Source organism: Acomys minous (genome assembly GCF_964271855.1).
Source record: "Acomys minous genome assembly, chromosome: 2".
In the NCBI taxonomy this organism is placed as follows: domain Eukaryota; kingdom Metazoa; phylum Chordata; class Mammalia; order Rodentia; family Muridae; genus Acomys; species Acomys minous.
In genome coordinates, this window is record NC_140484.1 from 137,918,113 (window position 1) to 137,943,639 (window position 25,527).

At 45.4% G+C, this 25,527-nt stretch overlaps 1 protein-coding gene across 2 annotated transcripts in view; it reads left to right on the top strand.

Annotated features, from left to right (window-relative positions):
* Nucleotides 1–25,527, top strand: part of SYT9 (synaptotagmin 9) — a 168,304-nt gene that overhangs the window by 106,059 nt on the left and 36,718 nt on the right. The window contains exons 4-6 of one of the 2 annotated variants that reach the window (XM_084773654.1): nt 14,597–14,717; nt 16,637–16,808; nt 19,066–19,184. In XM_084773654.1, the coding sequence (XP_084629780.1) occupies nt 14,597–14,717; nt 16,637–16,808; nt 19,066–19,075 (303 nt within the window). In that variant the 3' untranslated portion in view covers nt 19,076–19,184. Of the gene's footprint in view, nt 1–14,596; nt 14,718–16,636; nt 16,809–19,060; nt 19,191–25,527 lie in introns of those variants that run through there. The other variant, XM_084773653.1, reaches the window with a different exon arrangement.

A 25,527-nucleotide genomic window follows, 5' to 3' on the forward strand; every position in this document is an offset into this window, starting at 1 on the left:
AAGAAAAAAAAAAACCAAAGTCTTCTTCATGAACATTTCAAGCTCTTTTCACAGCTTGCTTACTTTCTTCACCTCTTTTGTTTTTGTTTTAAATTTGTTTAATTTATTTTTTTTTTAATTTTTAAATTGGGGGGAGGGGTGGAGGGCTGGGTATGTGGATATGAATACAGGTGCCTAAAAGGCTAGAACAGGGCGCCAGATCCCCCTGGAGCTAGAGTTAAAAGCGGTTGTGAGCTGCCCAATTCCATGTTGGAAGCCAAGCATGGAATCTCCAGAAGAGCAGGAAGTCCTCTTGACCCCTGAGCCATCTCTCCAGCCGCTTAGTATTTTTGTTTCTGTTGTTTTAAGGAAGAATCTAACCACAGGGGCTGGAGAAATTTCTCAGTGGTTAAGAGTGTTTCTTGCTCTTACAGAAGACCTGAATTCACTTTTCAGCTCCCAGATCGGGTAGCTCCCAGCTGCCTGTAACTCCAGCTCCTGGGATCTGATGCCTCTGAAGTCTGCAGCTATCTGCACTAATATGCACATACCCATCACATAGACACACACATATACATAATTAAAAATAATAGAATAAACCTTATAGTTTAAACTGGCTTTGAATTTAATATGTAGCGTAGGATAGCCTTAAACATAGTCCTCCGAGTGCTAGGATTATGTACGTGTTCTACCACCCTTGGTTCCTCTTACATTTTTTTCTCTATTGTCCTAAACTTAGAGGTCTTCTTGCTTTGCCATCCCTGAGTTCCTGGGGAGAATATTTTCTTAGTCTCCTTTCACAACCCTTTCTAAACAAGAGAAGCCTGTTTCCATACACTGCTGTATCTAAAGCAACAATACTTTCTAGTCACTAGAGACCTTATACAATCCTAGACAGTCTTAAGAACTTAGCTAAAAACAGCAGTTGAATGTCTAAACATGTTCCTAATGGTCTCTACTAGCCCCTTAATCTGTTACCTATACAGAAGCTGAAGTGATCATTTGAAGTTGAATTGTATCACTAATTTCATCGTAGTAAAACCTGAATCTTGGGCCAGAGATGGAGCTCAGTCGGTCGAGACCTAGCATGCAAAGGTCCTAGGCTCAGTGCCCGGTACGACATAAACTGCCTGTGGTGGTGCTCGCTTGCCTGTAATCCCAGCACTCACAAGGTGGCAGCAAGAGCATCAAAAGTCCAAAGTCGTCCTCAATAATGAGTTCAAGGGCAGCTTGGGATATATGATGCCTTGTCTTAAGAAAACAGCACAAAGCCAGAGTTCTTCTTGACCTCCAGGATGTGGACCAGACCTTCCCCACCGTTCTCACCTCTACCACCATCCTGCACACTTCCCCACTCCAGCTACATGAGCCTCCTGGCGTTACTCAGGCCCACTCTTTCCCCAGAACCACTTTGTCTAAGTAGCTACTTCCCTTGTCACCATCAGCCTTGAACTTTGACTTCTTTTGGTTCTTCTCTGAAGGCCCCCTGGTCATCCTATTTAAACTTGCATTTCCCCTCACCAGATCTGATCACCCTTTAGCTTATTAGTCAGCTCTTTCAATATAATAGAGTTGCTTTGTTCCTTGGGCTCTGCAGTGACAGTTTATGTGGCTACTCCATTTCAGCAAGAATTTTTATTCTTTCCTCTTCTTTGCATTCTCAACACCTAGTATAATGTCTAGGACATAGAAAATATCCTGCCAAGTGTTTGCTAAATAAGTGAGCAAGTATATTTAAATAAGGGTTTAGGTAGCTCTATGGGAGAGGACTAGCCTAGCATGTTCAAGCTCTGGACTCAGTGTACACACACACACACACACACACACACACACACACACACACACACACACACACACATTCTGTGTGTGTGTGTGTCTCTCTCTCTCTCTCTCTCTCTCTCTCTCTCTCTCTCTCTCTCTCTCTCTCTACTACAAGAGGAAGTCCCTTCTTTTTCAGAGTACTGGATGGAGAAAACTGCCGCTCTTACCCCCACCCACATGTGTCACCCTGGAAATTTTGAACTAGGACATTTGTTTTGGGATTCTACTAATATCATTTGACATAACTCAAAAATCATCTTTTAATGAAGATGTGGAGATCATGGGGATGGATGAGAAATATGCTGCAGATCCATTCTTGACACTGATCAACTTTATGACTGTGGGCCAGTGGCTCAGCCTGTGGGCTGATGGTTTACAATGATAGTTTGTCATTCTTCCTGAAGAAGAAAAAAATCTGTCTGCTACAAAGGGAGTCCTTTCAGCATACTTCTATCTCGTTTATCCATACTGTAAAACAGACTATAGAGGATCTTTAAGGAGAGGCGTTGTTGCCTTGAGCTGTCCCTGATCAGTCTGTCTGTCCCTTCTGAAGAGTCACCTGCCACTCATCACTAGTGTGCTAGTTTTCTATGGGCCCACTCTGTGCTAGGCCCTGTTAGGTATGGTGAGGGAAGACATGAGTTAACACGTGTGTATCAGATGCTGTGCTAACTCCTGATGCATGTTAGTTCAGGGGGTGAGTTCAGGCTCACAGTCTGTGATGGCCCCTACTTGAAATGTGCCTAAGATGGCTCATTACAGCTCCTAAAAACACCCTTTATTGTACAAAATTTCCTCTTTCCCTCAATAGTGTTAGAAAATTGGACACAGAAAAGTACTCTGATGTTTGCGCTTTGATGAAACGTAGATCCTCTTTGGCTAAAGCACCATTTGCCCCAGTTCTCAAATTGGATTTAGTCGAGGTACTGCCTTCCTCTCTTTTTCTCCTCTAGTTGAGAAGGCAAAATCAGTTCCTTATGATAAAGTTTGAGACAAAAGTTCATTCCTAAGGGTGGAAGTATTATATGGCCAAAGGAAGAATCTATATTCTTTTTTTTTTCCCTCCTGATCAACTTTTCCAAGTTCCCCCCAAATCTTCACTATTAAAGAAAGTGACCACCTTCCCTTTAGCAGAGCAAGCTTCAAAGAGAATGTTGGCCCCCACCTGAGGGAGCTGTAGGATGTTCACTCAGGCTGCCCAGCTACCTGGTTGGGAGGTATGGCTCTCACACTAAGTATCCCAATGACCTTGGGCAAGCTAATTAACCTCGACCACTTCCCTGGATCAATGTGGCAAAAGGGATACACTGTTCTTGCCTTCTGCATCTTAGATCACAACTATTTTTTTTAATACAGTATTTCATGTAGCCCAGGCTGGACTTGAACTTGCTGTATAGCCGTAGATGACCTTGAAGTTCTCATCCACCTGCCTCCATCTCCCAAGTGCTGCAATTACAGGCATCCACCACCAGGCCTGGTTTTATGTGGTACTGGGGATGAAAGCCAGTGGGATTCATGCATTCTATGCAAGGACTCTACCAACTGAGCCAGATCACCAGCCCTATTAACTTCATATGACAGTAGGAAAATGGGCAAGGAGTTACCAGAGCAGACATCACAGGCTTTGAGACATTCTGAATATTGCAGAGTGATATAACATGGCAAGCTGAAAGAGGAGGAGGAGGAGGAAGATGAAGAGAAGGGGGAGGAGAAGGAGGAGGAGGAGGAGGAGGAATTTGGTATGGTGATGAACTCATAGTCCCAGCACTTGAGTAAGGTAGAAGGATCTTCCAGGCCAGCCCAAGTTATATAAGTAGTTTTTGCCAACTTGGTCTATGGGACACTGTCTCCAAAAATAAATAATTAAAAAATTTTGAAATATCCAAAATAATCTTTTGCATTGGAAGTGAGGTTACTTAGGGAGAAGTAACAGCACTCGGAATGAAAGGCAGAAGGGGGCGGTGGGGTGGGACTGAACGCAGACTGGTTGGAGAAACAAACGTGCATTTTAGAAGAATGACCAGCAGAGAAGCCTTTCCTAGGCCGTACTGCAAGGTTTAGATTTTAACAGAAGAACATCTGGGATGTACTGGAGAGTTTAAGGAAGGAGTTAAGTGATGAGATCTGTGAGCACAGAGGGTGGTAAGTTACTGTGCATCTTCAGAAACTGTTTCAAGGGAGGATCAAGAAGAATTGTGATCAAAACACATTTGAGCCAGAAAAGATGGCTCTGTGATTAAGAGCCCTTGATGCTTTTGCAGAGGACCCCAGTTTCATTCCCAGCACCCATGTGGCAGCCTCACAATCAGCCCCAACTCCGCTTCTAAAGGATCTGACTCCCTCTTCTGGCCTCTACAAAAGACTCGTACAGATAAAATAAATGAATCTAAAAATAACCCTGAAGACACATCTGAGATAAGGAACACAGTATCAGCTGCCAGGGTCCTATGATTAGGACAGGAGCTGTTAATGAGGATAGAGAGGGAAGATGCATAATGCTTGTATCCAACCACAAATACTACTGAAAAACAAAATAGCTCTATGTTGTTTAATTGTCATTGGGCAAAATCTACATCCAAGGCAGAATAAAAGTGGGCTTTCTTTGTGACTGTGCACACTCCGGACATGTTGGTCTGGCTCCGTTTTCCACTAAGCTTCTCTCCACAAGACATCTTTACTAAGAGTTCCACCTTCTTCAGTTTTGATAACCTGAGTTCTGAGATGGAAAGTTTCAGAAAGACAAAGATGCTGAGGATGCACTGTGAATTCAAAATCACTTTCAACACATCTTAATGTTTCCTTTAAAAGCCAGTGAAACATGTTGTACCCAACCAAGCCAGCACACAATGCTCAATTCTGAGGATGCACTGAGATTCCCGTGGCCTTTAAATAAGAAGAAATTTTCATCTAAAATTACTTTTGTGAATTTTTTTCTATTGACATCGGAGGATCTAGTATTTAAAAAAAAAACATTCTGAATAGTTTTTGAACATTCAAATTAAATATAGAGCCTTCTTTGGACCCTTTAATCTTTGAAAACAGCTGTCTTTGTTTTATCCAAGGACCCTCTAGCTAGACATGACCCCTGGGAAAAACAGAAGGATAAAAAAGAACCATGCACAAGTCTCCGAGTGTCTGTTAGGAAGGCAGTGTTGAGGAAAGAAAGGGGAAGAAGGGGGCGGGGAGCGGGGAGAAGGTCTGATATCCCAGAGTTCTTTGCCAGGGTCACAAAGGTTTGGGACTCAGCCACCCATCACCGGCTCCTTTTATGCTCCTAGGATATGAACTGACGTCATTAAGCAACAGACCTCATCCCAGCTTTTCCTTCCAAGACAATCACATGCACTCTACCTAGCCACACCTCCTTAGCCATGGTTCCCATAACGCCGTGAGTAGCCCTAGCGCAGAAATCTGTTATCTTTACATCTCTTACTATCCGGCCAAGTGTCTCCAGGTTCTTGGCTTTTTATTTAAGAATCGTCCCAAAGATGCACACATATTGCAAAGTAGCAAGAAAACTTGAAGCAAAGCAATAATGAAATGAAAAAAGAAAGACACTCTGCCGGTCGTGACACCAGGCTGTGTGAGTGAGGAACTCAGGAAGGGGAGGGGTGTAATTGTTTGCATCTTCTTTTACAGGACTCAAGGAAAGGAGTTCGGTTGTGAAGGACATAATAGCCATGTTTCTCCGTTTTGATTGACAGGCTTGAATTCCATAAGGCTGCCCACTGCAAATGCCCCTTCCTGTGATACATCTGATTTTGATAATATACAAGCCGATTATATATAGGCATAAGATGGCAAATTGTGTGTTTCCTATAAGTTTTCCCTGAGGACAACGTTTATTTTATTGAACATGCACCCAAAACCAAATTCAGCCCAGGTGGACTTCCCTCCCTTGATTTTAGGATATGTTCTAGGACGTGTTTAAATAGAGACAAGGCATTATCAAGTAGCTGCTAAGGAGAATAACGCACCTCCGTTGTTTACAGCAGCCTAATGCATTGGGAGTGCGCCAGCAGGTTACCTAGGTGCATAGCCAAGCCAAGTGGACTCAAGTCGCTAAGCTTGTCCCTGTGTTTGCCTGCCTCATTACCTGTCCCCTTGTGTCTGTGTCTGATCCGTGGCATTACGGGGGATCAGGACAGCAGGAGAGAAAAGCCTTCCCGTTTGTTCAACTGCCTTATTGATACCTGATTCTTCTCTAACACATTGAGACCTGCCAACAGATGGCGAACACGTTGCTTTCAAAGACAGCAAGCCCATGGGTGATGGAAGAGAATACTATAGATTTCCTGTGGCTCTCACTCATGGAGCCTAATTCTTCTTGTTGGAACTATTAAGAGCAAATCCAGCCCCTCTTCTGTGGGACAGAAATTCACGTTAGTGCCAAAAAGAATCTTGTGCTTCCTGGTGATTATTATTTTTTTTTTCCTTAAGGCTTACAGACTTACCAGTTTCTCGCTGCTCCTCCTGCGGTTCTTGCAGAGTGGCAGCTCTAATCACCATTTACCTTCCAACTACTTCCATCTCTCAAAAATCCCAATGCCCAGAAAAGAATTTGTTTTCTTTTTTTTTTAAGATTTATTTATTTTATGTATATGAGTACAGTGTCTTCATGCACACCAGAATAGGGCATCAGATCTCGTTATAGATGGCTGAGAGCCACCATGTGGTTGCTGGGAATTGAACTCAGGACCTCTGGAAGATCAGCCAGTGCTCTTAACCTCTGAGCCATCTCTCCAGCCCCAAGAATTTGTTTCCAAGTGGGGGAGAGGGGTGATGCACACAACCTTCCTCTTCAAGCTGTGCCTCTGTTGGTGTAGCCTAATGCAAAGTTAGTTTCTGATCACTATATCACATTTTGGCTTAAAAAAAAAAAGAATAAAACCTATGATTGTCACATGCAACATCTATTTTTAAGAATTGTACCATTAAGCCTGGTGTGGTGGTACACGCCTGTAATCCCAGCACTTGGGGAAGCAGAGGCAGGCAGATCTCTGTAAGTTCAAGGCCAGCCTGATCTACAGAGTGATTTCAGGACAGCCAAGGCTACACAGGAAAACCCTGTATTGAAAAAAAGCTAAACAAAACAAAATTGTACCACTGACTTTTTAGGTCCTCCAATAATTTATCTTACTAAATGTATATTATTGGGCTTTATACATCTCACCTGTCAGGACTTTTGTGGATATTGAATTTGGACTCCCATGTACTCATCAGGGCTGTTGTATCAAATTCTACTTCTTCCAGTCTATTGACAAAATTTTGGAACTGGATAAAATCCAGGCTGTTGAATCATTTGCCAACACCATTTACATATGGTGGTCACTTGGGGTGTGAGCTCACCTTCACTGTTGTCAAAGCTAAATCATCCAGATCATTCGCAAAGTTTCAGGAGCAGACTCACCATACACCACGGTGAGGTCACACTTACCGTGCCCACATAAGCTCACAAGCTTCCTGTTCGGAGTCCAGTAGTGTGGTCATAAAAGGAAGTGGCATTACTCTGACAGCAAATTTTTTTTAATGAACTTATTAACTAAATGAGTTCTAGTATTGGGGAGAGGGATACATGTTCATGCATGTGTGCAAGTGTGCATGTGTATGGTTCACATGCTTGTAGAGCAAGCATACTCAACGATTTTTGAAAGGTTTGGGAACAGCCTAGGGAAGTCTCTGAGAAGAGAACCATGTTTGATTTTTCTGGGAAAGTGGCTTAGTTTTTCATACTTGGGAAGATGGCTTCCCTGTGCCAGCTGGGACCCAGGACGACAGCTCTGTGGTGAAGTTCTGCTATGTATTCCCAGTTTGTTGGCTCTAGTATGACAGAAAATATTTGCCTTTGGTACTAGAAAAGCTGTGGGCCTAGTAGTCGGCTCTCTCACAGTGAGATGGTACCACCCAAGTATGTGAGTGAGTGCTTGCCAGATAGATACACAGCCAGATTCCAAACCAACAAAGCCATGTTTTTCTTATAGGAAGGGAAAGTGTCTCCAAGTTCCTCCTAGTGTTAGTATCATCAGTCCCACCTGCCACTGCAGCGCTGGGATGCAGCTGCCTTCAAGGGTACTCAGCTGAGGTGAGAGCTCTCCAGCCACCTCCCAGAAGCCTTCGAAGGGAAAGCCCTAGTCACATGCGATGATCAGGCACCAGGACTCACTTCTCCAGATAGACAGCCCTTGCCTGAATCAGCCCCATGTGACTCCTCACTGAGGGCCAGAGTCTCAGAGCCGTGCTGCAGTGCATGTACAAAATGATGCTGCCATGCAGTGGGGGTAGCGCTGTAGAGGGAAATATTGGGAAGATTCTAGATATTTTTGAAGGGAAAAATGACACGACTTGCCGATATGGGAGGGTGAGAGAAGAGGTGGAATACACATACAGTGACAACTAGATTTTTAACTTCAGCCCCTGGGAAGCTTTGCCACTCTAAGATGGAAACGGTCTGGGTAGGAAGGCTCGGGCAGGTGAGGGAAAGGAGCTCCATTTGTAAACATAGTTAAGATTGAGATGCCTGTTAGAGAACTTGCCAGGGATCTGAAGATGACTGGGCTAGATTTCTAAATATTGCAACTAGTAAGTGTCATATTAAACCAGGGAACTAGAGAAGACCAGATAAAAGAATGCTGAGAAATTCATTACTGACCACAAAGAGCATTACACATGTGTGATGTTAATTACCTTGTTCATTCTTAGGGTCAAAGATGAACTAGATCTAGAATCCTTTGAGAACATGTCATATGAGGCGGGGGGCGGGGCGCAGGGGAGTGTGGGTCGATCCCAGCCTCCCCCACTACCCTGTGATGGCTGCAGGTTCACTTGTGTCCCAGCAGCAGCAGCTCAGAAAGTGTCATCCTCCAGGCACATTTCCAATGCAATTAATCATGTTAATACCTATAAATAAAGTGCAACCAACAGTTACTTTAACAGTGCATGCTAATTATCAGTAGGATTGTCACTGCCAGGGGGCCTCTCTCTCTCTCTCTCTTTATATTTTTGTCCATTTTACCATGTCTTGAGGTAGTATCAGGAATACAGTCAGAGTGCCTGAAAAAGATGGGATGAGCAGATCATTAACAGAGGCCATGTTATAACAGGATCCAGTTTTGGTCCGCCCCCCCCCCCATGTAATTGTTACTGCTGAAGATAAAGGCCATCCAGAGGGAATCTCGCAACTAGGATTGCACTTTCTGCTGTTTCTTACAAGGTTTCTATTTTTGAAAGGGGCGATATAAAAACAGGGGTTCTCGGTGAGCCAGTCACACTGAGGAATATGATACTGGGAGGAAGAGTAGACAGGACCAGAAGTTCCATAGCCTTGTGGCTCATTGGCCTAGAGCTCAGCTGTCTGGACAGCAAGCCCCAGGCATCTGCCTTGTCTCTTGTTTCTCCGGTGCTGGGGCTCATGCCAGCACACCATGCTCTTCACGTGGGCTCTAGGGATTAGTCTGTGGTCCTCCTGCTTGCAAGGCTATCACCACAGCTTCCATGTGTTATTGAATTTTTGTTATTATCAACCTCGTGTTTAGATACCATTCCCCCAAAGGACAAGTCTAAGAAGAGCTGAGACGTGACACTGCTTCTCTAAGTCTAAGTAGGCAGAGAGGCTCTAACTGAGCTTCAATTAGTCATGCTGTATCTAAGCATCAGGAACTTGTAAATACAAAGATTTAGATCAGTTATTTGTTTTGTTTTCAAGACAGGGCTTCTCTGTGTTATAGCCCTGGCTGTCCTGGTCTCTCTTTGTAGACCAGGCTGGCCTCAAACTCACAGAGATCCACCTGCCTCTGCCTCCCTGAGTGCTGCGATTACAGTAGATCATTTATTTCTAATGCCATTATTGAGATGGTTTCCTTTAAGTTTGTCATCTTATAATTTGCTTTTTATTTCTATTAGATTTTTTTCTCTCTGGTCCTGTCCCTTTTTCATATTTATTTGTCCTTTTTTATTATATTCACATACCTATATTATTTTTACATACCTATATTATTTCATTTTTATTGTTTAGCCACAAATGCCTTGGATTATTTTAGCTCTTCCTTTGGCATGTCTTTTATACATCCTTAACAGACATAAGTCACCTTAAAGCGATGTTATTCTATGTTTACTATACATCTTGCAGAAACCACACAATTTTAGTCTTCTACCTTCTAGTGGATATCAGTAAAATGACAATATTTTTACTATTTAGTTATCAATTTGAGGAATGACTCTAAAACCCAACCCATTTGGGCTATGTACCCATCCTTTGTCCCATCAAGGCACAGGGGAGTGGATATTGTGGTTAGCATACTTCCTGCAGCATCCTTCTAGAATGTCAAGGTGAAGGGAAGGGATTCACTAGGAGAATTCAGGAAGAATATAAAAGTGCTGTAGCGAGCCCAGAAAAAACAATTGACATTGACCACTGCAAGCATGGTCAGAGTAAACAGATTACAGGTTGGCAGACTTACAGAATTTCCCAGTGTGCTTTGCTGACGTGCTGCACTTGACCACAAAGCAGGTGTCAGTGAGGCATTTCCCATCATCCCCTTGTATCCTCCAGGGCACTCCATACCAGTGACACTTCCGCATTCTGATTGTATCTGCCTGAAAAAGAAGGCAGGCGTCCGCTTCTTGACATTTGGCTCTTCTCAGCATTCCTGAAAATGTACTAAGAATCTCGACACTCCTATACACGTAGGTTGCTCAACCCTGGCACAAGTCACATTTTGGACTAGATAACCAAGGCCTAGCTGTGTGATGCTCTTGCAGATGTCAGTAACAGGCCCCTGTCCCCAGAGGGGACAATCAGAAGTTGCTACAGATTGTGTCAAATATCCTCTGGGGAGCATGTTCACTTCTGACTGGGAAGGACTGATTCATGGCATATCCAAACGCATAGAGAACCACAGTTTCTTGCTCCCAAAGCTGCATCAGCGGATAGGAGGAAAACAACATTACCATCAGATGCCAGTGGTCGCCTGGCCCACCGCCAGGGAAGCTCACGGCTCCTCAAGGCACGATGGCTCTGAATTCCTATTGCAGCCCCAAGACTCTGAGAGAACAATGTTCAATTTAGAGCCAAAAATGGGGTTCTTTTGTTTTGTTTTGTTTTTAGTTTTTCGAGACAGGGTCTTTCTGTGTAGCCTTGGCTGTCCTGGACTCACTCTGTAGACCAGGCTGGCCTCAAACTCACAGCGATCCGCCTGCCTCTGCCTCCCAAGTGCTGGGATTAAAGGCATGTGCCACCACCGCCCGGCCCAAAAATGGGGTTCTTAAAACAAGGAAATGAGGAGATAGAGCGATGACCCGATGGTTAAGAGCACTTGCAGAGCACCCACATTCAGTTCTCACCATCCACATGGTGATCCACGGCCATTTCTAGTTCCAGGTCCAGAGGACCCAATGCTCTCTTCTGATCTCTGTGGACACATGGTGCACATACATATACACAGGCAAAACACATGAATAAAATGAAATAAATCTATAAAAACTAAAAGAATGGGTGAATGAATGAATGATTGAATGAATGAATGCCTTGATGATTACCCACAGTGTTCTCTGAGGAAGAGTGGCATGAGGTAGAATACATAGGAAAGGAGGATGTTTTTCACTGCTTTACTTAAGTCTTTCAATATTTGAATCTTACTGTCATTTTACTTTTTAATACTCATTTTATTTTATTTTTTTAATATTTATTTATTTATTATGTACACAGTATTATGCCTGCATGTACACCTGCAGGGCAGAAGAGGGCACCAGATCTCATTGTGGATGGTTGTGAGCCACCATGTGGTTGCTGGGAACTGAACTCATGACCTCTGGAAGAGCAGTCAGTGCTCTTAACCGCTGAGCCATCTCTCCAGCCCTTAATACTCATTTTAAATCTTGTGTGTGTGTGTGTGAACACGTGTGCAAGCATGTCACTGTGTGCACATGAGTGCAGGCGCTGGACCTGGAGTCACAGGAGGTTGTGAGCCTCCCAGTGTGAGCCCTGGGACTTGAACTCCGGCCCTCTGTAAGGGTAGTGTACACTCTTAACCACTGAGCCATCATTCCAACGTCATTTTTGTGTAGTTATTTTAAAGATAAATACTTCTATGCATACAATTTTAGAAAATATTTACAAGATTCCTTTCTTGAGGTGTGGTCTCACGTAAGCCCAGTCTCTCTCTCTGCATTCCTTATGTAGCCACGGAGACCTTAAACTTCTGACCCTCCCGCCTCTACTTCCCAAGTGTCGGGAGTGTGCCACCGTTCTTGGTCCTACCATTCATGGCGCTGTACCAACTGAGCCACACACACAAGGTTCGCTTTGATAATTACTTGTTTAACTTCGATGTTTTTAAGATACAAGTATGGGTTTTAGTCTGAGAGTTTTCTTGCTTCCTTTCAACTCATGACTCCATTGTCTTACAATAGAAATGTTTGTGAATGGGATTCTTGGTGGGGGAAAACCACAACGCCACATGCTTAGGGCAGAAGGAATCTAACACCACAGTTAACTGTGCGCTGGAGAGCCAGGAGTAGAATGAGCGTGCTTCAAGTCTACAGCCGCACTCTGCCAAGTCAGGGTCAATAGTTCCTGCCCTGCGAACAAGTCTGGCAGAGATATTAGACCAGAAAGCTGAAGCTGAGGCTCCAACGTTATAAAGTGTATTGGGTGACTGGTCAGGCAGTAAACCGTCTTAAGTCAATTTGTACATTTTGGAAGCTGCTAACCCACACTGCTGGTTCACTCGGGAATTTAAGTTTTATTCCTTCTCAAGTCTCTGAGGGGCATTGAAGACAAGATAATATAGTTTTACAACCAAGCTTAGCTGATTAGGGGACAAGATCATTTTAGACCAAGATAAAAGACGTTAAGCTATTAGAGTTGAGATAGGATAGATATTGAATCTCATTTGGAAATTTAGACCCAACAAGACAGGAAAAACACTTACTTCAAATGGGACTAATGCAGATGGCCAAGTCACTATGAATGTAACATGTATAGAACTCATTATTCTCATGATGGTCACATGATTCTCCCTGCTATATGTAGTTTGTTTTATATGTGTGTAATACAATTAAAGTATTTTAAAAACTGAGCGTGCTTTACACTGCAAGCCTTTCAGAGTGAGGTATACAGTGTGAGCACTCAGGAAATACATGCAGAAAGAACTGACTATGGCACCTTCACAGCCATGATATTGGCCACTTTGAGAATTGCTTTCTCAAACTGGGATTCTCTGGGTAGGATAGGAGAGCAAGGGGCTGGGGAAAGGGAGAATAGAAGTCAAGGACACAGGAGTGGCCTGAGGTATAGAGAGCAAAGAGAAGGTTAGGTTCCTGCAGATGAGAACACACAGCCGGAACCTGCCACGTGTAAAACCTCAGTCCTGTACAATGCCCCCAACCTCTCCCCACAGAGAAAGGTCTGGCCACCCAGGTCTCCTGAGGTCAAGCCTCCAGAAACCAGGGCAGCCTTGGCTGCAAGGTGAGGTGATTTATTTGCCTGAAGACACAGACCAATGCATCTGCCTTAGCTACCAAACAGATCCCTTCGCCGCCTCCTCCTCCTCCTCCTCCTTCTCCTCCTCTTCCTCCTTTTCCTCTTCCTCCTCCTCCTCCTCCTCCACCTCCTCCTCCTCCCTTGGAAGCAGTCAAGGCAGGAGGTTGGCAAGGTGACCTTCCAAAGCTGAATCTGTGCTTCTAAAAATAGAAGCATCCTCCAAGAACCCAGAAGGGGAGGGGAGGCTGTGGATGTGGAGGGCCAGAACCCAAGTCCCCAGAGCATTGCCAGTATAAAACCGTATTAATTAGACACAGGCACCCAGATCCGTAACCTCAGGTGTCTCGCAGAAATGGAAACTAAATGAACTGGCTCTTTTGCTCTTCCTAGTTACACTCTCCTGGGCTTTGAGAAAAAAAAAAGAGAGAGATTCATAACTTCCGACCTATTTGGATTGGCTGTATATTGCCCAAGGAGATGCCTTCCCCAGCATCCCAGTAGAGAGAATCAGAGCTCTTTGAGACACATTCAAAATGGGATGGGCCTAAATGGGACCTCAAGGAGCAGACAACAGGGCTCCCTTAAGTCTGGCTTCTGAACTTTTCTCGTTGCGTGGGTGCTGTACAGAACTCGATTTGTCTCCCAGTGTGTCCAATTATGTGGGAACAGGAGGTCAGAGGCTGCCACTGCCATGCTCATGCATGTCCTTGTCCAGAGTTAATGAGGAGCTAGAAGATTCCATGAGCTGGTGGAACTGCCTGCTACTGATCTACAGCGGTTGTTTGCGTGTGGTACTCTAAGGTACGTGTGGCAGTGTGGAGTACTGAGGAGACTGGGCTCTGCAGGAGTGTATGGGAACAGCGTGGCTCATTTGAAAGCTCTGTGTAGCGAGGCAAGCACAGAGGCTAGAGTGAAGCCCTGCTGGAAAGCCCACAGGAAGCTGAGTGGGGTTGTGGGCAGAGTCTCTGCGCTTTGCTGGGGTGATCAGCCCTGTAAGGTGCCTCTTTTGCATGGCTTTGTGCGGTGAACTCGGATTCTCACATGATTCTCCCAGCCATATGGCCCTCTGGGAATGCTGTGTTCTGGGCTATGGGAAGCTATGTGAGGCTGTGCGTGTGGTGGCTTCCTGTGGACGGGCCTCCTCAGTTCTGCCGCCATCTAAAAATGCATTGTGCTTCCATAGGTGTAGAGTGGAGTTTCTGTGCCATGAGCTGAACAAAAGGGAACAGACTGTCCTTTCTAACTCTGCCCGGCAGCTGAGCCTCCCGCACGTGGGCTGAGGACTTTCTGATGCTTCGCTCTGTGCTTTTTTAACAGGACAACGTGGATCTGGGCGAGCTTATGTTTTCACTCTGCTATCTTCCAACGGCTGGGAGGCTAACCATCACCATTATAAAAGCAAGGAACTTGAAGGCGATGGACATCACAGGCGCATCAGGTAGGACATCCTTCAGTCCGCCTTCCAGTTCTAAGTCAGCACACTGTAAAGTTCCTGTTGTGGTGCCGTGGGTCTGAAACTGAGTTGCCTAGGTTTAATCATGTACCTGCCACCACTGGGTACCGTGTGACCTTGGACAAGTCAAGTTCTTATCTGTAAAGCAAGAGGAAGATTAGTATCCGGCCCATCAAGTTGTATTAACTGAGTTAATATGTATAAGGCCATAAACGTCTGTGATATATTAAGATGCTACATGATGTTGTTTGACTCCTGAGCCTTTTCTTACCCATAATTGGGACTCGGCCTGCAGTCTGCATGTTCTGCGCTGGTCTGTCTACCCAGTTAGGCCGTCCCTCTGACTTCACTGTCTTGGGCTCATTGAAGCTCGGCAACAATTCTGACTCCTTATGAAAGTGAACTATAACTTGTCTTTTTCAGTGAACCAAACGTATATACCCTTACATTGTAAACCCTGACCCAAAAATGTCTCAATATGCAGAACATGCTGTGCACGTTCATACCTGCTTTGTCCAAGTGCTCAATAACACACAGAAAAAAAAAAAAACAGATGGTTTTTCTGGTTCATGATTGCACACGCCCACGCGCACACACAGGTACCTGTGTATACATGTAGACATAAAAACCAGAGGTCAGCCTCTGGTGTCATTCCCCAGGCATCACCCCATTCTACCTGACTAGCCCCTCACTACTGTCCAGCTAAAAAGGGAGCCCTGTTTCTCTCTGCCTAAGTATATGATCCCTGACCCCTAACCTCTGACCCCGGCCCCCTCTGGAAGGTACTTCAAGTCGAGAGTTTTTGTTTTGGTTTGGTTTTGTTTTTTTGGTTTGGTTTTTGCTTGCTTAGAAACAGCCTGTAACAGAATAGACCACTATCTTAGAGTAAATGCCATCACTGACTTTGATTTCTGATAAATGTTCTCTCTGAGACCTGGGCTTGCTGTTAGGCTATGACAGGACAGCAAACACTAAAGATCCTCTTGTCTCCACTTGCCTTGCTCTGGGATTACAAGTGCTTGCCACCCTCCATGCCTAGTTGTATACAGTATACATGGAAGGTAGGCTCTAACTCAAGGCTTATGCTTGCATGGCAGGCTTGTTACTGACTGGTATTTACTCCAAGATGTTATGTTCTATGTTCTATCCAGGCTGGTTCTAAGCAAGGAAAAAAAAGATACAGCTACTCTGGCTTTAAAGTACCTTCTGGAAGGGGTGAGGGGTCAGGGCAGCATGTGGTTAAGCCGAGAGACACAGGACTCCCTTTTGCGCTACATGGCATTGAGAAGCTAGTGGGACCAGAAATGCTTCATCCAGAGCACAGCCAGCCTGGGCAGCTGTTCTCTGCCATGGCTATGCTGTGAACATCCCCTGTCCTCCCTCTTACTGATTAATGGACAGCCTCTCCTTTCACAAACACACTTCCAGGAGCTCCCAGAGCTTAGGGCCATCCACTCCTGCAGGCTGCCGCATTCTCTAGGAACCTACAGAACTAGCAGCATTCCCCTGCTTACAGGCCCTATCGTTAAGCAAAGACTTCCATAGGCATCTCAGCATCCGGCCACTGATTCCAGCCTTCCACTCCTTGGAAATGTCTGGGTCTCTGTTCCTTTCATAGGCAGACAGGTCCTCAATTCTGGTTGGGATGTTTTTTTCTAACTTGGTAACAGATGTTTTCACCCTATTTTTAAATTTCATGAATTTTGAGGAGACAGTGTCCTGTGCTCTTTCTTGAATGAATAACTTAATTATTCTAAGTAGTCGCTGCCCACACCATGTATCACATGAGTTAAAAGTCTTCCAACTCTAGTCTCCCGACAGGGAAAGGAAGTCTGCCTCCACTGGCCAGGCGCACCCGGCGTCTCCATTTGCCCTCACAGTGCCCTGTTCTCGTGCCCGTGCAGATCCCTATGTGAAAGTCTCACTGATGTGTGACGGCCGTCGACTGAAGAAGAGGAAAACATCCACCAAGAGGAACACGCTTAATCCCGTTTACAATGAAGCCATAGTTTTTGACGTCCCTCCTGAGAGCATCGATCAGATCCACTTGTCCATAGCTGTCATGGACTATGACCGGTGAGATGCCAGGAGCTCTTTCTCTGTGCAGTCTTGCTGTCCTTGGGGTAGGACGGGCAGACTAGGGAGACACGGGACATATGCTCAACTGGGCACAGGGTGACCGAAGGGGCAGCAGAAGGAAAGCAGCATGACAGATGACAAGGAGTGACATCATGACTACATTTCTCCACTCTCCCTTTCTTTTCCTTCTTCTCTTCTGCCCTCCCACATTTCACCCTTTCCTTCCCACCTCTGCACACTTCCTGGTATCTGTGTGGAGAGTTACAGCCCTACAGGTCTTGTTTTCCATTGAGCAGTCCTGGCTCCTTTAGTGGATGGAAAGCTTCTACCCACAACACAGAATGATTACTTTAGCCACGCCTCCAATGTTTCTAAATATATGACTTCAATCTTTTTTTCCCTTCTTGCAGTGTGTTTAATAAAGATCATTTCCATCCACTTAGGTCTGAAAGCAAACATAGAAATGTTCTCTTGAAAATGCTGGATTCCGTATGGATGACAGGGTACATTAAAATGTATAAGATGCTAGACTTTTTAATTAATACAGCACAGAGGAGATATTTATAGCCTGCATTGTAGCCAATTGTGTATTTAAAGGACAGATTTGAAAAACAGTCATTTTAATATGCAAAGGAAGTACCAGCAGGGAATTATACATGTTAAACCAGTCATTAGACTGAAATGCAGAGTCTCTTTTTAATTAGAAACCTCCCACGTGGTCTGGGCACAATTATAAATGAAAAAGAATCAGTCTGACTTCTAATATAATCTTACAAATATTATTTGTAGCTAAAAATTTTTTCCATCTACCTCTGAAATATCAGCACAGCAGTCTCAGTGACCTCGGTGCTTTTCCAGTAGATCCCTACACGAAGCATGCCTTGTCTTCCGACACAGGTGCCCATGAGTGTGACAGCCCATGCTGGGCAGGGACCTTGCCCTGTCTCCTCTGGACACAACAACACCTTAATGCCAAGTCCCAGGAGGGGATGCTGCCCACCAGCTGTAGAAGGCAAGGCTAGCACTTCCCAAACTATCGCCAAGGTTCCTGCAGCAACAAATCTGATTATGCGATCTGTGCCTCAATTTAATTACCAGTAAACTCATGAATCTGGCCTGGAAAAATCCATGGCAGTATCTACAGGGCCTCTGCATCTGGCTTTAATGAGCATTGACTTAAATATCCCAGACATTCCATCCCCACCCCTCCTCCTCCTTCCGACACAAACGGAAAGAGTTTCTGGGAGGAAAGAGCTTATCCCAAAGAGTCGAAGGATGGGCCACATCCTTCCAGTTATTTCAAGGGACTATTTTTTGTTTATAATTGCTAAGGGAAAAAGTAAACTGACTCAATGCAGAGACCGACTCACAAAAATTTTCAGGCTATTAGCCCTAAGTTAAAGAACCTGGTTGGCTGTCAGAGTTGAAGACTCAAGTTGGCTCAGTGAACCAAAGCCGAGTGTAGAGAGAAGGGAGTGTGCAGAAGATGGTGGCAATGGTCTCTCACGGAACACGGAGCAGGAAGACCCAGGCGCCCAAGGCCCTGGACTCCACCATGCCATCTTGGTGGGGATTTGAATGGGTGTTACATCAGACACTCCTTCTTAAGGTCTTCCTTTCGTTTCATTCCATATATCTGGAGGCCAGCTTAGCCTGCAGATCCAGAAGTGGTACCATTAGCACACATCAAAGAGCTCTTTGAGCAATGGTTCTCAGGGCCAAGTGAACCCATGTCATCGTTAGAAAAGTTGGCTATAATGTTTTTTTTAATTTATTATAATTTATTCAGATTACATCCTGATTGTTATCCCCTCGCTTGTATTTTCCAAGTTGGCTATAATACTGTACCCTAGGTCTTTTTGCTGTTTAACCTGGACTGTAGTTTTAAATTAGAGATTTTTTAAAAAAATAGTCTACTACTTCTGAATTCCCTCCACACATTTGAGTTGTTGCTCTTACTCAGTGGTTCTCAACCTTCCTAATGCTGAGACCCTTTAATACAGTTCTTCATGTTTTTTAACTTTTTAATTGATTAATTAAACTTAATTTTCTTTAAATTATAGTTAAGTTCATAACTGATTTTGCTGCTGTTATAGACTGTAATGTAAAAATCTGATATGTAGGTTATCTGACATATGACACACACACGCCCCCCCACAAAGGGATCACAGCCCACAGGTTAAGAACCACTGTTTCTATTTCTGCATACCAAAATTTTAAGAAAAAACTGTTGTGGCCCATTTTCACAGTATAGGTCACAATGAGGTCATCGGCGTGTGCCAAGTAGGCAACGAGGCTGAGCGACTGGGCAGAGACCACTGGAGTGAGATGCTGTCATACCCTCGGAAGCCCATTGCGCACTGGCACTCTCTGATGGAGGTGAGACCTACCCCCACGTGTTTCACTCTGTAGATCACATGCTTTGCTGCTGAAATACAAAGCTGTTAATAGGATGACTGTGCTAGGCTCTTCTGTCACCAGCACTGTCCCTGGTAAGGCTTCCCAGGGCCATTGGGACTTGCACGAAATCTGAGGTTTGATATAGTCCCTCACCAGCCTAGGACATTTGGATCAGGGACCATCCTTCATTTTTATTGTCTTTTAAGGGGATCAAGATTCTGACTCCATGTTGACAGCTTTGGGTCGGCATTTGGAGGTCATCTGAGGGAGACAGAGGGAACTTTCAAGTTGAGTAATGTCTCTGGCCCTGGCCTGTGAATCTTATGTTGGTTAGCATCAGGTTCTAGTTTATTTAATAAAAATAACAAAGAGCAAACAACAATAGAAAGTAGAAAGTAAACTCCTCTCTTCCTTACATACAGCAAATCAAAAGGAACACAGTGTGAGGTGTAGCACCATGGCCAACAGAAGCCTAGACTTCTCCAATCTGGTTTCTGAGCCTCCCAAAGCCCAAGAACTTCTGCGTCCCTGTTTTAAATGTAGTCAGGAAGGTCACTGGGACCAGGCCTGTCTAAGGCCTCATAAGCCATTCTGACTATTTACAAGGTGCCAGTAAGAGGGACTTGAGCTACTGAGCGTCCTCATGTCCCTCGGGGTGGGAGGCCATCAGACCTCCAAGCCTCTTCAGCCCATCTCCTAGGTCTGACCGTGGACCACATTATACACATTTTGATGCTAAGCTCAAAACCAGCATACCTTTCATGCCACGGAAATGTGGAGCGAGGGGAGGGTCAAAAGAACTCAGTGCTTCTCCCAGGGCTCTCTTTGAGATCTTCCAAGACACTGCTTCTTACGAGCGATTTAGCCACAGGACTTTGAACGCGTCCACCTTCAGAGGAAGGTAATAAATACATTTGTTTTTATTATGTACCTAACTAGAAGTAGGGTTTTATTAACAAAGAAGGGGAGAACGCATATTGGCCATCTTCCCGCCGCGTTCCCCTCGTCCACTCATTTCCCTGTCGCTTCTCATCCATTCTTCTGTCTGTCTTTGCTTGTTGACCCATTTATTTGGGCATTCTCTCAGCACGAATTTTGACTGAGGGGCATTTCTGAGGATCACATGACATGAGGGTACATGAAACACACATGAGAATGAAAGTCCACTTTTTGTAGCTCTCATAGATAATTTCAAACAGAAGAATGAACTTATGTACTTGCTTACTTATTGGTTGTTCACGTGTGTGGAGACGGGAGGACAACTTTTGGGAGCTGGTTTTCTCCTTCTATCAGATGCATCCTGGGGATTGAACTCGGGTTATCAAGCTTGACAACAAGAGCATTCACCCACGAGCCATCTCACTGGCCCGAGAGTGTGCAGTGGAGTGTGAGTCATTAAAGTGCGTAGACATAAGCTTTGTGGCTTACAGGATTAGCTGCCTGGACACATGGGAGAGGGGCTCACTGACTTTAGAAGAGACGTGAGCTGCTGGGAATGAAAACACCGGGAAGCAAGCAGGGGTCATTGGCCTAGGCTAGGTGGGTTCCAGGCAGAGGACTGTCCTCTGTTCTCCCAGTGTAGGCAGCTGCTCCCTGCCTGCATCGGCACCCTGAGAGTAAAAGAGGTCACTGTCCAGTGTTGGTAGTGCCTCTGCCCTTGAGAGTCTGCTGAGTGTAGTGGGGTAAAGATGCAGGCAACTGGAGAGGAGGAGAGACTCCAACCCAGGCCTGAGGACAAGGGCACGCCTCCTTTGAGAGAATGGTACAGAGAGGAGGCTCCAAGCATGAACGGTTCCGGCTATGTCCAATGATAGACTAGAGTCCCCAAACTCGCAGACCCCTGAGCATATATCTCTACATCTGGCCGTAGAAGCCAGACCTCTCTCTCTTTTGGCATCAAAATTAATCCCTAAGGGAGACCTCAAGACCTGTGAGCCACTCGAAAAAAAGCCAGGGAGCTATGCCTCATTTCCTCAGCTCTTGGCGGATTTCTCAAAGGACCCTTTTGTGGACTTTGTAAATTGCCCACTGGTGAGTGGCAGTGTAATCTACCTTCTGTACTCTTAGAAGTCACTTCTGACTTAAATTCTCCTTTGTGGTCATAACTTTCAAAAGTCTGTGGCAGGTACGGGGGCAGGAGTAAGGTCCACAGCGGCTGGGGTGAGCCCTAACCCAAGCAGGACTTTCTCACTGGCCTTGGCAGACAAGAAACCTTGGTGAGGCGGGGCCACTTTCTAGGTACGGGGGGCACCACAAAGCAGGGGTGGGAGGCTCTGTGGAGGCTTCTTCCGCTTTAGAGGGAAGGATCTTGCTCTGTTTTGGTCCCTGGAGGGTGCTCCTTAAACCCTTAGCTCCCAGCTTTTTGCAAGTCTGTGTTCAGCAGTTATGTAAGTAAGAAATAAATGTCTTGAGGGTTAAAGTAATGAAACTTGGGAGTCCTTTGTACAGCGGCCAGAATTACCTCAGCTCGTACAATGGCCGCGTCCCAATGGTTGCAGTGGAACTAAGGAAATGAAATGCCTATGTCCCTGATGTGAAAGGCAAGCGAGGGCGCTCCTTCTCTGTGGCCTCTTGCCTGTCTTTGAAGTCATGTCTTGAACTCTAGATCCGTCTCCAGAGGGGGAGCGCTGCCTTCTCTTTTAAAAATAAACATGTAGCTGGCAAAATGAGGGCAATGGTACCAGATGAGATTAAAGAAGGCGGGAGGTAGCGGGCGCTTTGGTCAGGCACTGTGTGGATGGAGGTGGTCACAGGCAGTTCAGGGACGTATGTGTGCTGGGCTTGGCTGGACCTAGATTCACGCCGCTGTGCAGCCACGTGCTGCCTGAGTTTTCCTCACCTTTGGCTTTTCTCATCTGTCAAGTTGTCATAACTGCCTTTCTCTCAGGGGCAGTTGTAAAGATTACGGCTTTTAAGGGGGTGAGTGGTTTGAGGTGGGGTTTTATGTAGCCAAGGTTTGATCTTGATATATAGTGGAGGATGAACTTGAACTTCTAAACCCCCTTGCACCTCATGGGTGGAGACTTCACCACACCCATCTCACCAGTACCAGGGATTGGACCAAGGTATTTTTACTGATGGGCAAACATCCTATAACTGAGCTATAACCCAAGTATAAACTAAATTAATCTGTGAAAAATTCCACTCCTTGGCCAGCCTCTAACCAGTGTGCAATAAAGTTCTTATTATTGTGTATCCTCCATTCTGATGGAACCCTGTAACAGAAGGAAATGTATGTCACCCATGTTGTTTTTTCATGGCAGCAGCTGGGAACCCCAGTGAGTGCCTTCCCAGGTTGGAAGAGTGGGTTACTCAGCGCTTGGGTGGACATGGGTATACAGTTTTTTGTTTGTTTGTTTGTTTGTTTGTTTTGGAGATGGGGTTTCTCTGGGTAGCTGTGGCTATCCCAGAACTCACTCCGTAGACTAGGCTGGACTTGAACTCAGAGATCTGGCTGCCTCTGTTTCCCAAGAGCTAGAATTAGAAGCATGCCCCACCAGCACCCTTCAGGCGGCTCAAGTATACAGATTTAAGAGGTCTACCCTCTTTTTCCTTTAACTCAACTGCAAAGAAAACCTGCTATTATGCTCTCTTAAATCAAAAGCTGCTGGATCCTGGGCTTCTTAGTGCATGTGTGTGTTTGTACATGTGAACACGTATGTATGGAGCACATGGAAGAGTAAACAAGATACGCATGAGTTGGGATTTAATGTGAAAGGAGGTTGGCCTGACAGAAACTCCTTGCTGCTAGGGGCCAAGGCACTAGGTTATTAATGGACCCCAATTCCTGCAGGGCCCTGGCCATCTACTCAGGGCTGTATCAAACATACCCTGATATTGCCAGGGCATGTAGCAGATGGAGTCTTCAGAGCCAATGAGTTCAGAAATCCATTACTCTCTCTGGGGCTCAGCGTGGCTTCACTGCACACACAAAGGTCAGCCAGTGCCTCTCCCTTTACTCTTCATAATGCCATTAATTCAAAAAGCTGCGTAAGTTCACCCAGAGAAGTGTTCCTGGAACTGGGAGGTAAGACTCCCTTCTGTGGGGCTGTGGGAGACGATAGAGTGCCAAGGGCTCCCTTATCACAGCCTCTTCCTCTGTGCATCCCGGATAAGATGGTGTTGATCTGGGCGTGTCCTCCCACCTTCCGCGCCCTCCTGACAGTCAAGTTGACCTGCATCCGGAGCCCCGGGAAATTAACAGGCAGTAGTTCCAGGTTTAGCATGGCTTCCCTGTGAAGTGCTATGTAATGTCTGGATTAAAACTTGGAATTATGGGAAACCAGATGCAGATGCCATTTGTTAAATCATGCTTTACTTTTCTGAGATGATAATAACAGACAGTTCGCTAAGAATATATTGTAAAGTTCTTTTCTTGATTCATAGGATGCAATAATGACCTCATTTATTTAATTATAACATGTATATACATATATATGTGTGTGTGCCTAGCTTTTGTACAGACATGTATGCATCAGGCCAGAAAGGTTTTACACCAGAACGGCTGGCTGCTGAGATCACCTGATTAAGCCCTTACTCGGGACAATATGATAGGACACAGGACACAGGATATACTGTAATGACCAGTGTCCTCTTTGTCTTCCTCGGGCTCAGTTAAGTTACACATTAAGTGCTGTGAAGAACCTAAAGCAAGCATCCGTTACCGGGCCTTCCCTCAGTGTCCCTTTAAAACATTTCTAGGTATTTCCTATCCAGTGCTCAACAGAACCCACTTGGAGTCTTGAATCTACACATTCCCAGGAGAGGACATCTGATTTCCCAGGCTGAGCCAGAGAAAGGTAGCTAATAACCCACTCCATCAACAGTGTAAGCGGTATAGCTCTCAAGAAAGGTACCAACAAGACCAGGAAACTATAGGAAGATCATGGCTGCTTCCCAAAAGTGCAAGAGACTTAAACACTCGGGGAGGTTGCTATGCACTAACTACCTAGGCAGGCAACAGGAGCACTTTTCAAGAAAGGATGTTAGTGGAAAGAACACGTGGAGCTGTGGGAGCCTGGGCACCATCACAGACCTGTACAGTTGTGTGCCCGCTGCCGCCTTGTCCCTATAGCTCGTGATAGTCCAGGGGACACTTTTGCATTTAGCTCCTGCTTCAGCCCATCTGATGATAGTTTCCTACATGGGCTAAACCAGAGTCGCTTCTCCTTGCTCCCAGGCTTTCTCCCTCTGGGATTTGGCATGGCTTCACTGCAGACCCAGAGTTCATCTATGAGAAATGCATCTCCACAGCTGGTATCTAACCAGTGCTCAGTAAATTTCTCATGATCACTGTGTGGCCTACACTCTGATAGGCCTCTGCGTGTCCTCGTGGGACTTTGCCTAAGGCCCTCCAGAAGCTCCCTTTCTGACGTTGTATGATTCTTCTGCACCTGTGAGTTATCTCCCAGGTGCCAAGGTGTCCCCTGACCATGTAAAGGAAATGTTTGGAGATGAGGCCCAGCTCTCTGAGAGACTGAGCATGGACTGTGCTACCAGCCTTCAGTTTGCATTACTTCAGCGCGTGGGACATGAGTCATAGACAACAAAGGGTCACCCCTGTTTACAGAGAGAGGGGGTTAACACCTGATTAGCTTGCAGCAAACAAAGGAGATAGTAATGGAGTCCACGGGGTTCCTTTAGCGAAGCTGCAGAATCTCCATTCAGCAGAATCCACAGTAGAAGTAGGCAGGTGTGGAAGCCACTGAGGTGAGTCTGTAGCAGGTGTTTGAATAGCGCTGGCTTTTCTGAGTTGCTCTAAGCTTTGCTTCCTTCTCTACTTACGGGCGCATGAACAGACATCATCCCCTCCACCCTTCCCAGTTACTACACAATCAACGTGGCATTTTGAATACGACCAAGATGGCATCCAAATCAACTGAGCATCCTTAGGGAAGCGCGAGGTGAAGTGACTGGCTGGGTGCTAGGGCACTTGGTACCTGCTTCCAAAACACAGAGGAAGTGCACAGGCATCCCAGTGGCCAGCAGCAGTACCCTGAGTGACAAGGACATTAGCCCTTGAGTTGGCTTTTCTCACCAGCCAGGAAAACATTTCAGTTCCATTTTTGTACTGTGGCATGGCTTGACGCACTATCTGTGCAAATAAAAAAGAAGAAAAGAGAAGGAATTTTTTCGGACAGTAGAAAGAACCTGTGTTTCAATTTTTTTTTGCAATAATTTTTTTTTTTTAGAGGCAGAATGGAGCGTAGCAGTGTCCATGCACACTGAGGGAGCTCCTGAAGCTGAGCTAACAGTGCTGGGTGGTTAGGATGAAGTCGCCTGTTATAACAACCTGTGCCCGTGGATGTAAAGCAGT